This window comes from Bidens hawaiensis, unplaced genomic scaffold, assembly GCF_021521415.1.
Source record: "Bidens hawaiensis isolate Kalapana, Puna unplaced genomic scaffold, B.hawaiensis_p1.1 tig00034269_1, whole genome shotgun sequence".
Lineage (NCBI taxonomy): Eukaryota > Viridiplantae > Streptophyta > Magnoliopsida > Asterales > Asteraceae > Bidens > Bidens hawaiensis.
Genome location: NW_027495925.1, coordinates 1 through 14,353, shown reverse-complemented (window position 1 = coordinate 14,353; position 14,353 = coordinate 1). Strand labels below are relative to the sequence as shown.

Here is a 14,353-nt window from a genome sequence, read left to right as displayed (position 1 = left end):
AACGAGCTTACTTTAGGCTCAAGCTTGGGCTCGGGCTCGATCGAGCTTTTTAACGAGCCGATCTCAAGTAGCTCGGCTCGTTTGCACCCCTACCGATCACCCGATTTATCTTTGCTTTATTAGTTATTACTGTAATATGAGTTGTGTTTTTTGGTGGTGGCTGACTATAAACTAAAATTTATATTTCAAATAAATGGTCTTTGCTTAACAAATGCAATTACAAAATTGATTATTCATAATCATGGGTTAGTTGACCAGTTACATACTATGAGGAATATGATCTTACCCGATCGTTAAGAATTCTGTTTAGTTTATTTATTATATAATTTGTGGTTTGACTGAATAAGTCAAACCGCAGATTTTGGACAACTGATTATGGGACAACTTTTATTTGGGTTTTAATTTCATATTTTGTTTGTCTTAAGATATCTAAATATTCATATCATGGTTTATTTTTTAAATTCTTTATAACAGTACCATCAATTTTTAACTAGTGTGCTTAAATTCATAATTGACCGTAGTTTGGAATCGTTAAACCAAAGGTCAAAATTTATCTGAAAAGTCAACTGTCACTAAAAAGAAGGAAACAGTTTTAAGTGATTTATGAATTGGTTAACTTTTTGGGTGTTTTTATTATTTTGATAATCCCGATTTTAGTTTGACCTTGTGCTCGTGTTAACTATGAGTTTTGCTACAAGTATTCTCTTTTTGTATCTCTTAATTTGTTGATTATGTGATGCTTTTGTTAATTGATACCTTGTTTGCAATTTGTCTGCAAGGGACAATGTGTGTGAATGCTTATGATAATTTGCTTATGATAATTTACCAGAAACACTTAAAATTGTAAAGGGTAGAATGATTAGTTCTGATTTTGTTAGTTTCTTTAACTTCAACTATTATGCATTATACTTTATTTGTTTGTGTGTGTGTGTAGGGGCCGTCCCGATAGGGGTGCAAACGAGCCGAGCTCAACTAGGCTCGAGCTTGGCTCGTTTTAACTTATATGGAGCTCGAGCTCTATTTTCAAAGCTTGAGCTCGGCTCGTGAGTAGATTTTCAAGCTCGAGCTCGGCTCGTTTACTATTTATTAATTAATTTTTTTATATTTATAATTATATATATATATATAGGGAGAGGATCAAAAGAGAACTCCTTAAAGAGAGAACTAGAGAACTAATAAAGAAATATTTTTAATTTAATTAAAAACATATTTTTAAATTTCCGTTTTTGCCATTATTCTTATATTATGTTACCATTTACTCAAAAATATAAAAAAAACTCGTTGTAGTGCACATGTGCAATACAGCGACTTTTTTTTATTGCATATGTGCACTAGTGTGTATTTTGATATGTGCAATAATGTTGAATAGCATATATGCAATTTTTTGTATTGTATTAGTGCAATAGTGTTATATTATATACAAAATTACCAAAAAACAATATAGTGCATTAGTGTTGTATTACGTATATGCGGTAGTTTGTTTCGAGTACAATTATTAGTGTTTGTATTTACATATATTCAATGGTGTGTATTGTATATTGCAATTATGTTGTATAATGCAATTGTGTTGTATTATATGTAATAAAACACTATCGTATATATGCAATACACATTAGTGCACATATGCACTACATCGCCATTTTTTTTAAGAACAATATCATCTTATTAAAAGGAGGAAAGAAAAAAAAATCACAAAATATTTTTTTTAAAAAAGTTAAAAATAGTTTTTATTAGTTCTCTAGTTCTCTCTTTAAGAGGAGTTCTCTCTAGATCCCACCCCTATATATATATTTATATATTTTCAATTATAATTTTATGTATAAAATAATATATATTATCTAGTTATTTTTTTCACAACATTATATATATTAATTAATAATTATTAAATATATATTAAAAATTATATAAATGGCAGGCTCGTTTAGGCTTGCGAGCCGGCTCGAGCTCGATAAGTGAAGCTCGGGCTCGATTAAGCTCGGCTCAATTGAGTTTTTTCACGAGCCAATCTCGAGTAGTTCGGCTCGTTTGCACCCCTAGTCCCAAGAACCCCTAAAAAAAACCGGGGCAAGAGAAAAGAAATGGACCCTAAAAGTTTCTAAAAAATGCCACTCTTAAGATTTGAACCCAGGAACCTTTTTTCTCTTATAGAATTATGCCCCCAAGGCCGGGCATGAGGCAGGGCTGGGTGGTTGACAAACCCTGGCTCGACACCCGACAGGCCCAAATTAAAAATAAATTATATATATTATATTTTTTTTAACCCAATTACTCAACTAATTTAAGGCCCAAATTTTTCTTGCCTTCAGCCCAAAAATTGTTCGACGGCCCCGATTATGTATTATGCTTTTATGTGTCTGTGTGTATGCACTAAATAAAGTTGCTCTTAAATAAATTTTCAGAGTAGCTAATTATGCAGCCAACAAGAAAATCTAAGATGGATATGATCAGCAAGCTTCCTATAGGCATAATAGAAACAATATTATGTCTACTACCGACTGAAGAGGCAGCAAGGACAAGCATCCTCTCTAGGGAATGGAGGCACCGTTGGATCAAAATACCTAAACTTGCATTTACTAGATGATCCTTTTCAAGAATCGACTGATGGGCCTAAGTTGTCTGCTTTGGGGCAAGCGGTTGGCAAAGAAAGTAAAGAGAGAAGGTTCTGGAGTTGTAAACTTTTCAATGCTATATACCAAGTTTTGTTAATTCACGAGGGTCCAATCGATGAGTTCACCCTTCATATGGATTGATATTATATAAAAGGTACTTGTGTTGAAGTTGACCATATATTACTTCATTTGTCAAAGAAAAATACTGTTAAGAGATTGAGACTTGAACTTTTTTCGAGCGAATGGAAGGTGTATAAGTTACCCATTTGTTTCTCCTCGTTACATCAGTTAACAGATCTGTATCTCTATAACTGTGCTCTTTTCCATGAACGCTCGTTCAATGAATTCCTTCACCTTACAACCTTATATTTGAAAGACACAAGAGCCAATGAGAAACAACTTCTGGGTCTTTTATCTACTTGTCCATTACTTAAGAGATTAACTCTAATCGTAAGTTCGTATAAATTACAATGGAATGTCAATCCTCATGGGCCTTCATAACCTAGCTGAAAGTTGTATTTTTTTTTTCATTTTGCAGACAAGTTTCGGTTACAACATCTTATATAGTCAAGGTGGCTACACTGTTGATCTGTTCGAGTGATTACCTGGGATCGAATATCTCTCTATTTTGTGCTTGATCGTTACGGTAATTTCATCTACATTGTATATACTTGATTAGACTTTAGTCTTCGTATTAGTTATCATTAATCTTTGTTGTGTATATGTTTCAAGTCTTTTGTTCTAGAAAGACTTCCTAAAGTGCTTCCATCATCTTTGGTCCACTTGAAATACTTGTCCTTGGAAAATATGTGCACTAGTCACAAATATGGGCTACCTTTTTTTGATATTTTGATTCGAAGCTCTCCAAGTTTAGTGAAACTTAAGCTAGCGGTAAATATCAAGAATTTATGTTTTATTCTACTTGTTTTGATCCTTATCGACTCAAAGTACAGTTACGCAAGACACTTATTCATGTAGATGTATCCCACGTATTTTCTTAAAGAACACGAGAAGGGCTTTTTTACACTTGAAGATCATTCTGATATTATGTTGGAGCATCTGAAAGAGCTGGAGATTCTAAATTTTAACAACATAGAGAATGAGTTGGATTTTGTGAAGCTTATATTCGCTAAATCACCCGTACTAAAGCAAGTGAGGATATTCTTAAGTTACGACTTTTATGAGAATGAAGAATTGCTTATTTCGAAACTCCTTGAATGCTCCCCTTGCGCATCGCTGGTGGTACAGAAGTTTAATTATCTACGCCGATGGAACCTAACTAGGAATGCATTTGTTGGTTTTGATCTTTTGATGACTGTTTAGTTAAACGAACAAATTTGTTTTCATCCTGTTGGAGACTTTGAGATGGATGATCTTTTGCGTCTTGCATTTGTTGATATATTATACTTTTCTGGCCTTGATTAGTAGAACCTGGCTGGATCCGGGCTGGGAGAGGGGCGCCCATTCCTAACCACTTTCGAAAAGGTCCGCTCATGCTGGAGGGGAGGGCTGTAATTGAGCCGAGTCGAGTCGATTCAGTGTGTGCTCGAGCTCGAACTTAATCAAGCTGGCTCGAGCTTAGCTCATTTTCTTATCGAGCTCGAGCCCGGCTCGTTTAAAGCTCGAGCCGAGCTCAAGCTTGTCGAGCCGGGCTCCTTTAATTTTTAAAATTTATATTTTACAAATTTTGATATAAAAAGACAATTATAATTTTAACATACATATTATATAAAATTTATAAACTAGTGAATTTATAACTTTATATGGTTTACTTTTGTTATTTTTTATAAGGTTTTAGGAATCGAGTGGTATAATATATGTATAATATTTATATATTTATTTCTTGGTGTGCTATTATTATATATAGATATTAAAATTTAAGGGTTTAATCTAAACGAACCAACGAGCCGAGCTAACGAGTCGAGCCACGAGCTGAGCTGGCCCTGACTCTAGATTGGCTCGTTTAGAAATCGAGTTGAGTCGAGTCGAGCTCATTTAGAATCAAGCTTTTTTCGAGCGAGCCGTGAGCCATAGACTTTTAAAACAGCCCTAGTCTTGAAGTTGTGGTTGGGAATATTTTGTTAAATTCAATCATATGAGAAAGCATATGATTATTTTCAAGCCAAATTCAAGGCTAGGCTTATAAAAGCTTGACCCAGCTCAGTTAGTTTTATGAACGGGTACTCGAACTAAACTGACACTGGAAGTTTCAATATATTCAAAGAATAGTGTTGCGTCCCTGTGAGGTTGTGATGTCCTCTGATACTTGAGGATCAACTTTTTTGCCTCGTTTATAATTGTGAATTATCATTGAGACGCCCTTGAATAATATACAAGAGTAATTAGGATCCCACATGTTTAATATGTTTTTAAGTTTAAGCATCTTTAGACATTTTTCTACCTATAGCATTCTATCAATGAAGTTATGAAGCTATTTTTAACAAAATATGTAAAATTGTTAAGACTAACATAATTATTTAAAAATGGAAAAAGAGTTTTGGGGGACAAACAAGCAATGAAGAAACATCTTTAGATCTTTGTGATTTCCAATTTGATTATGAGGGCGTCCGGGTTTACCACTCGTGAGTCTTAGGGTGGCTTAATGAAAAAAGATTAGGATCTTCGGGTGACTTAACAAATCAGTTTTGATTAATCAGTTTGGTTTGTTCAGTTAGTTTGTCAGTTTTTATTCTGTTCGGTTAACTCACAAATTGGATGAGCGTCAGTATAAAAGAAAAAAAAGTGAGCAACTTTTCGTATAAATGACATCAAAGTCATTTTTCTTAAATAATGCGTGCATAATAATTTGTAAAAGTGTAAAATTGTAATTTAGTAAAATTAAAATATAAAAGATATTCAGAATATTTTAAATTAAATTGGTATAAATGGTGACGACGTGAAGTATACTTCTGACTTAAAGGTAGAAGGTTTGGGTTTTTTTAGTGGAGACTCCGTTTCATCTAGGCCTGTTCACGAGTCGAGCCTGAGTCGAGCAAAGATGGATTCGAGCTCGAAATTAAACGTGGCAATTCAGCTAGGCTATAGCTTGATTTTGAAGTTAAATGAGCCTATGATCGAGCCAACAAGCCGAGCCATGACCCTGGCTGAGCTTCGCTCGGTTACAAAAGTGAGCCAACTCAGTTCAGTTTGTTTCAAATCATGTTTTTTAGCTAATTTTATTCAAGTTTTTATCAAACGAGCTACGAGCCCGAGCTTCAAGACACGAGCTTTTTGAACAGTCTTAGTTCCGTCCACCCTCAAAGATAATCTCCACTTGTGGCTCAAGTTCCTTTTTGGGCTAGGCTCTTTTAGTTAAGTACTCTTATTAATAAAAAAAATCATGTAAATAAAACAAGCATTTTATGAATTGGTTTGTTTGAACCAGGGGTGTAAACGAGCCGAGTCAAGCCCAAACTTGACTCGGCTCAAGCTCGGCTCGTTTAACTTACACAGAGCTCAAGCTCGGCTCGTTTAACTTACACAGAGCTCAAGCTCGGCTCGTTTCAAGCTCTATTTTCAAACTTTGAGCTCGGCTCGTGAGTAGATTTTCAGGCTCGAGCTCGGCTCGTTTACTATTTATCAATTATTTTTTATATAATTTTGATAATTCTTTTTATATATTTGTATTATAATTTTATGTATAAAATAATATATATTATTTAGTTTATTTTATGTAATTTTTCATAACATTATATATATATATATATATTAATTAATAATTATTAAATATATATTTTAAAAAATTATATAAATGACAGGCTCGTTTAGAGTCGTGAGTCAGCTCGAGCTCGATAAACGATGCTCGGACTCGAGCTCGTTTATTAACCGAGAGGCTCGAGCTAGGCAATTATCTATTTGTTAACCGTTAAAATAATAATAATAATAATAATAATAATAATAATAATAATAATAATTGAATTTTAATAATCCAAACTATTAGATGTTGGCCAATATTAATTCCAACTAACAATGTAACTTGTGACAATCCCAACTTTTAACTTTGTTACTCTTAACAATCCCACACTAACTGGCCATTAACTCCGTTTGTTTTTAGTTACACAAATAGTCCCTTTGGTTTACACATAGTATAGATTTGATACAAATAAAAGACCATTATATATCTCTCTCTATATCTGTGTTTCCGGCAGCCACCACCACCACCGGCCGCCGCCGCCACCAGCCAGCTGAGCCACCATCTTCTTTTACTCTTTACTTTCCTTATCATCTAAACCACCGTGGACCACCCCAACCGATGAAATCGACCACCGGTGAAACGAATACCGGCGAAAAAGGCGATAGATCTGTGAAGTGGCGGTTCAGATCTTTTCAGATATGTAAAGACTAATTCCGATGAAAATGAAGTTGATTGTCGGAATCGTTTGTTTGTACAGGTTAGTGGTGGCGCATTGTGGTTCATGCGAGAAAGAAAGAATAAGAAGATGGCGGTGGTTTAGGTGAGAATGAAACAAAATGAAGATGGTGGTGTACGATGGCTCAGGCGACTAGTGGAAACGCCGAAAAGGTGTGAGTCCCCGTCCTGGGGACGAAAACGCCGGTGAAACGTTTCCCAGACGATTCTGGTAATTGGGTACGGATCAATTAGAGTTTCTGAGACGTTTCCTATAAAAATTAGGGGTTTGCGGCTAAACTTACATTTAATTTGGAAACTTACATTTATATATAAATGTTCATCTGCATTTTTTTCTGGTCGTCGACAAGAGTAAACGATTGAGTTTGGGTGGAAGACTATAGGAAGAAGATGATAAGTACTGGGAGTATTATAACCAATATTTTATTGTTTTGTCTTTTCTCTTTTCAATTGTTTATTTCTTTTAAACAACCCTTTCTTACTTTTGTTATCAGACATATAAAAAACAAATTTAATTGTTTACTTTATTTGTAAATTAAAAAAGAAAAAAAACTAGGGTATTTGTTGGCTGGTGTTCCAATCATTATAAATGTTGGTTTTTTAACATTTAACTATTTATCTTTCAGTTGCTTACATCTGGTCCTTAAAACTTTTAAATTTTTACATAAAAGTGTTTTTTCTCCAATCTATTTCATTTGACCATTTATCTCTAGGCTTGTGTATTTCATTTGTAACCCTAAGTTTTAAAGTAACGTATTCAATTCTAAACAATAAATATCTATTTTGGAATATGTTTAATATATTTGTATTTTTTTTGCCGTACCCGTATTTTGGATTTTTGACTTTTGTCGTTTCCCGTACCCATAATGTCCCCGTATCTTGGTCCCGTATCCGTTCCCGTGCTACTTAGGATTTCACGCAGAAGTTTATTTGATAAAAAAATAGGTTTATTTTAGTTTTTAAAGCATTTATTTCTTCCAATAAAAATAAATAAAAAGTAAAAGAAGATGGTGGCTCAGCTGGTTGTTGGTGGCGGCGGCCAGCGGTGATGGTGGCTGCCGGAAACAGAGATATAGAGAGAGATATATAATGGTCTTTTATTTGTATCAAATCTATACTATTTGTAAACCAAAGGGGCTGTTTGTGTAACTAAAAACAAACGGAGTTAATGGCCCGTTAGTGTGAGATTGTTAAGAGCAACAAAGTTAAAAGTTAGGATTGCCACAAGTTACATTGTTAGTTGGAATTAATATTGGCAACACCAGATAGTTTGGATTATTAAAATCCAATTTTCCTAATAATAATAATAATAATATCAAGCAACGTGTTTTAAACACACCGACACTCTTGGTTAAACTAAACCGCAAGCCCAACTCAAACTCAGTGAGTTGTCGGTGGCGAGTTCACTTCACTTGTAACTCTAGTTGGTAAGTCATGGTTGAAAGCTTCCCATACATATAATTTACTTGATTTAAAATCCAGCCTGTTTGTTGTTTAATAACATCAGTACATGTCAATGATTCATTCACCCCACCCTATTATTCAAATGACAAAGATGCTTTAACACACACTCACACACACATTACACCTTCATTGCTTGGAGTCAAAGGAAGCTACAAGCAACATTATTCCTACAAATCCCACTTGCATTTTGGTCTAATATCACACAATCTGTTCTTGTTTTGGGACAAGTCTCCACTCTCAGTAAGTTTCTTACCATACTTTCTTCAATTCACATAGATCTTGTTGATGGGCTTATTGTTTTAATTGTCCTTTGTTCTTTATGGTTTATGCATTTGATTTTTAGTATTTGGTATTTTGGGGTTTTCAAGATTTTTATAAAAATCCTAAAAAGATGCAAACTTTGATCAAATATAACACAAATCTGTTCTTGTTTTTGGGACAAGTCTTCACTTTCAGTAAGTTTCTTGTTATACTTTCTTGAAATCAAATAGATCTTGATTGCATCAAAAACTGCTTGTAAAATCCTAATTTGAAAACATAATTTTATTTTTAATATTTGGGATTTTCAAGATTTTTATAAAAGTTTTAAAATTATGCATTTTCAAGATTTTTAGCTTCTTTTAGCATCTGGAACATGTTATTTCAAGCAATCTTGACCAAATGCCCAAATAATCAAGAAATTGTTATTGGGTGTTTTTTTTGTTATACTTTCTTGAATTCACATAGATCTTGATTATATCAAAAAACTGCTTGTAAAATCTTAGTTGGAAACATAATTTGTTGATGGGTTTATTGTTTTAATTGTCATTTGTTCTTTATGATTTATGCATTTTCAAGAAACTTTATTGATTTGATTTTTAGTATTTGGTATTTTGGGTTTTTCAAGATTTGTATAAAAATTTAAAAAGATGCAAACTTTGTTAATGGGTATGTTGTTTTAGCTTCTTTTAGCATCTGGAACTTGTTATTTTAAGATTTTTATAAAATCTTTAAAGATTTTAGCATCTAGATCTTGTTGTTTTAAGCAATATTGACAAAAATGCCCAAAAATCAAGAAAAGGTGCTTGATTTATTATTGGATGTTTTGGTCCTCTGAAGATCTTTGTTAAAACTCTATAAACCTACAAAATTGGTTAATGGGTATATTGTTTTAGCTCATTTTAGCATATGGATCTTGTTGTTTCAAGAAAAGGAGCTTGATTTATTATGATTTAATAATTTCAAAAAAATTGCACCAAATGCCATACAAATTAAGAAAATTGATTTGATTTTAGTATTTCGTATTTTGAGTTTTTCAAGATTTTTATAAAAGTTCTAAAAAGATGCAAAATTTGTTAATGGGTTTGTTGTTTTAGCTTCTTTTAGCATCTGGAACTTGTTATTTCAAGCAATCTTGACAGAATGCCTAAATAATCAAGAAAAGGAGTTTACTTTATTATTGGGTGTTTTTTGGAACCCTAAAGGGAAACACATTTGTTGTTAAATTTATGTCTTTTTTTTGGATCTTGTTACTAAATGTCCAAATAATCAAGGAAAAAGTAACTTAATATTATTGTTATCAGATTTGTTACATGGATGCTATTTTAGGTGAGATTTGTGTTATTAATGATATTCAGATATAAGTAATTTGATTTATTGAGTAATCCCCTTTGGGTATTATATATTTTTTCTACTAATTTCAGATTTGATTCAATATAATCCTGTGTTTTTTTTTTGTTTTTTTTGTCGAACTTTCATCAAAACCATAGAAAGAAACATTCTTTCTGCATATAGTATAATGTATATAATTCATGCATATTTCCAAGAAAATTACACGAATGCGTAACGAAAATGAAACTTGATTTCTAAGATATATTCATTCAAATCCTTTTTACTAAAAACGAATAGAAAAGGAAAGATGACTCTAATTTTTCAGTCAATTAGTCTATCATAATTAACAAGAAAATGACATGAAATATACCTTTTTTATTATTCCAAGCACTCGGGTATCTATAAATTTGTATTCTTTCATATCTTTTTCAATGAAATGAGCTTGATTTGTAACAGGTTATTCTGTGTTTCTTTCTTTTATTGCAGAAAACAAGAATGAAGACTAAGCATGTGTGCCTTTTGGTGTTAAGTATACTATTTATAATAGTTTCACTTGCGGACGCTGATACTTCACCTGTAATCGTGAAAAAAGTTAAGGGGAAAAAAGTTTGTGATCAGGGTTGGGAATGTAAAGGGTGGTCAGAATATTGCTGCAACCTCACAATATCACAATATTTCGATTATTATCAGTTTGAGAATCTTTTTTCAAAAAGGAACACTCCGGTGGCACACGCTGTCGGTTTTTGGGATTTTAAATCTTTTATCACCGCTTCAGCCATTTATCAGCCCCTAGGGTTTGGTACCACGGGTAACAAGACAACACAAATGTTGGAGGTTGCTGCTTTTCTTGCTCATGTTGGAAGTCAAACTTCTTGTAAGTTATACTTTAAACGGTTTGACTTTCGTTCTTTATATATAAGGAATCGTGTTACGTGTAGAGGTGGTATTTTTGGCCCGCTTATGAATGGGTCAATTTGGGTTGTGTGTTATCACATACAGGTCAGTTTAGGGGTTACTTGTTATTGCAAACGGGCCAAATAAACACTTTTAGATAATTGTGTTGAAAAGGTGACAGTCGCTTACAGTCTTTTTATAGTGCATGCTTTTGGTAGGCATAGTTGAAGTAAGAAATTTATTATATATATATATATATATATATATATATATTATATTGCCTACTTATCTCTGATAGTCGAAATACCACTTTCACAAAGTCCTTATGTTGCGTTTATTCTCGACTAAAACTGTGAAGTCCCTATTCAAATATAGATCAGTTTTGCATGTTAAACTGCTAAATGGAAAATAACATTTTTTATATGATTTAGGTGGATATGGAGTGGCAATTGGTGGGCCCACGGCATGGGGATTATGCTACAACAAAGAAATGAGCCCGATGCAAGATTACTGTGACGATAACTACAAATACACATACCCTTGCGCACCCGGTGCTTTGTACTTTGGTCGTGGTGCTTTGCCCGTCTTTTGGTATGAAAATAAAATAAATTATTATTCTTTTAATAACAAAATAGTCAGTTCACTAAAGGTGGAAAGTATATGAGCGAGTCGGACCGTTCAGTAGCAAGTCCAAATGTGTGAATTTATATGGGTCAAAACGGGTTGGGTTGACCAAAAAAACGATTTTTGTCCAATTTTTTAATAAATAATTAGTTTGTCAGATATGACTGCAAATATTAGTTTGTTTCAGTAATAATCTAATCTTTTGAATATAATGATTTTAGATGTTTACACATCAAAATACCATTTAGTCAACGCATTTAACTCGTTTTCTTTTCACCGAACCTTTTAGACATTATATATTTGACTCGTATATAAATAAAAAAAATACCATACCTGAATAAACACGTAACTCTTAACCAAATAAACACGTAACTCTTAACCGTTGACTTGTTTCAGGAACTACAACTACGGTTACATTGGCGACTGCATAAAAGCAGATCTTTTGCACCACCCAGAATACCTTGAACAAAACGCCACTTTAGCCTTTCAAGCTGCAATCTTTCAATGGATCACCCCCTTAAAAAAGGGTCAACCATCGGCCCACGACTGCATGGTCGGCACATTCAAGCCCACCAAAAACGACACTGCAGGGAACAGGGTTCCTGGATTCGGGTGCACCATGAACATCCTATATGGCGAACGCACATGTGGCAAAGGTGATATTAACGACATGAACACCATCATCACACATTACTTGTATTATCTTGACTTGATGGGTCTTGGTCGCGAGTACGCCGGGCCCCACGAGGTGCTCACGTGTGCTGAACAGAAACCGTTTAACCCATCAACCACTAAAGACTCGGCTTCGACTTGATCTCGCGGTTAAAGTCAGACACTGTGTCAATGTGGGTTGAATCTTGAATGGAATAAAGGTGAAGCCTTTGGAATGTTTGTAGGTTCAAAAGCATTTTGTTTTTCATGATTATTATTTTATTTTGTGAGATATGCATTTGTTTTACAATTGGGAATTACAGACACAAGTCTTGTATAAGTATTTTTTTTTTCAGATTGTGTTTCTTGAGATTGCTTCTGTATGACTGTATTATATATACTGTAATAAATTTGTATAAGTGTGTTACTACTTATGTGTCCATTGTTTTTTGTCCTAAACTTTCTTCTTAGTTGCTCTTCAATTATTATTTTAATTATATTTATATTACTATAAAATTAGAATTTTTTTATGAAAATATAGGTAATTAATTATTACTCCATTTGTGCAGAAAGAAAAGAAATTATGACAGAATTATATAAAATCTTGATAAAAAAAACCTTTAAAACTACTAATCAAAAAGAAAATCTGTAGACTTCCTACTAAAAAGATTTGTAAGTCTAGTTAATGAGTTAAATTTAAAAAGATTTATAAGTCTAGTTAATGAGTTAAATTGGTTGTTTTATATTTTAAACATATTACTGTCATTTCAGATACTTTCACTTAGGGGTGAGCATTAACCGAAACCAAACCAAGATTAACCAAAAACCGAATTAACAACTGGTTATCGGTCTTTTTTTTTTGGTACCCTGCGTTATTCTTATTTTAACTTAGGGGTGAGCATTAACCGAAACTAAACCAAAATTAGCTCAAATTTGGTTTTGGTTATCAACCGAACCAGAAACCAACAAACAGATTGAATTAAACAAAAACACACTGGTTAAAAAGATTGATTAACTGATGACTTCGGTAATGGTTCGGTCTTGGCTAATAGCCGAACCATTCACACCCCTGCGTCCACTCTCCAGCTCTTTATTCAACTACACAAATGTGTGTGTGTGTGTGTGTATATATATATCTGTCAAGTGCTTCTGCTCACACAAAAATTTCTGATTCACTACACTAATTTGGTTAACTGAACCAAGAAACTAGGCAAAATGGTGTGGCCAAATGAACCAACTTTTAAGGAAGCGTATATGGCGCACTTGATGGCTTAATGGTGCTATGTAGTTGCGGTGAAACCAACTGTGTTTCACACACGTAAGGCCACACGACAAACATAGTAAGCCGATAATTGATTAGTTTCTCATAGTGTAAATTAAGATAAGTAAAAACTGTAAAATGATCAACAGGAGAAGATACATGAGTTGAAGTATGCAACAATAACTAGCATAATAACATAACTCGTTCAAGTTGCGAAATATCATGATTCTCAACATCGAAACAAAACTGATCATTTCACCAAATGACCAACGAATCCATCAAGTGATGCGACTAACTGACTATCAACTAACAATGACTTTTACCACAGGTGATGCACACGGGAAGCTTAAAAGCATTTTCGAGACCTGCAATTTTTCATCCTTATTCAACTCATCCCATAGAGATATCTTGACCTTCTTTAGTACAGGTGGACTTGGCCAAAATAAGCTTCACAAACGCCAAACCATTCTTCGGTTCACTAAAATCCGTAATCGCTAATTCGTTAAGATGCTCCAACATAATATCTGAGTAACCTTTGAGTTTAGAGGAGCCTATAAATCTTGCAATATCATCCAAGTGATCTTCGGCAACCTACACGAAGCGTCGTTTGTGAATGTTTTTTTTTATATTAGGGGTGTAAATGAGCCGAGCCGCTCGCGAGCTACTTGAGATCGGCCCGCTAATAAGCTCGATCGAGCTGAGCTTAATCGAGCCCAAGCCCGAGCCAAAAAGTAAGCTCGTTTAATAAACGAGCCCAAGCTTCACTTATCGAGCTTGAGCCAGCTCGCGAGCCTAATTGAGCCTATCATATATATTTAATAATATATATATATATATATATATATATATATATATATATATATAATGTTATGAAAAATAAATAAAATAACT

The 14,353-nt window shown here is 33.5% G+C and overlaps 1 protein-coding gene and 1 pseudogene across 2 annotated transcripts; both read left to right on the top strand.

The window, feature by feature from the left end:
* The first annotated feature begins 2,383 nt into the window (after positions 1-2,383).
* LOC143585991 (F-box/FBD/LRR-repeat protein At1g13570-like) lies at positions 2,384-3,932 on the top strand (annotated as a pseudogene). Its single transcript, XR_013144633.1, has 4 exons — positions 2,384-3,059; positions 3,148-3,255; positions 3,342-3,500; positions 3,588-3,932. The product of XR_013144633.1 is annotated as an F-box/FBD/LRR-repeat protein At1g13570-like (transcript).
* Positions 3,933-10,496: 6,564 nt separating this feature from the next.
* Positions 10,497-12,460, top strand: LOC143585990 (chitinase-like protein 1). Its single transcript, XM_077067641.1, has 3 exons — positions 10,497-10,906; positions 11,358-11,517; positions 11,947-12,460. The coding sequence occupies exons 1-3, from the start codon at positions 10,528-10,530 to the stop codon at positions 12,362-12,364; spliced, it is 957 nt and encodes a 318-aa protein (XP_076923756.1). The 5' UTR covers positions 10,497-10,527; the 3' UTR covers positions 12,365-12,460.
* Positions 12,461-14,353: the final 1,893 nt, after the last annotated feature.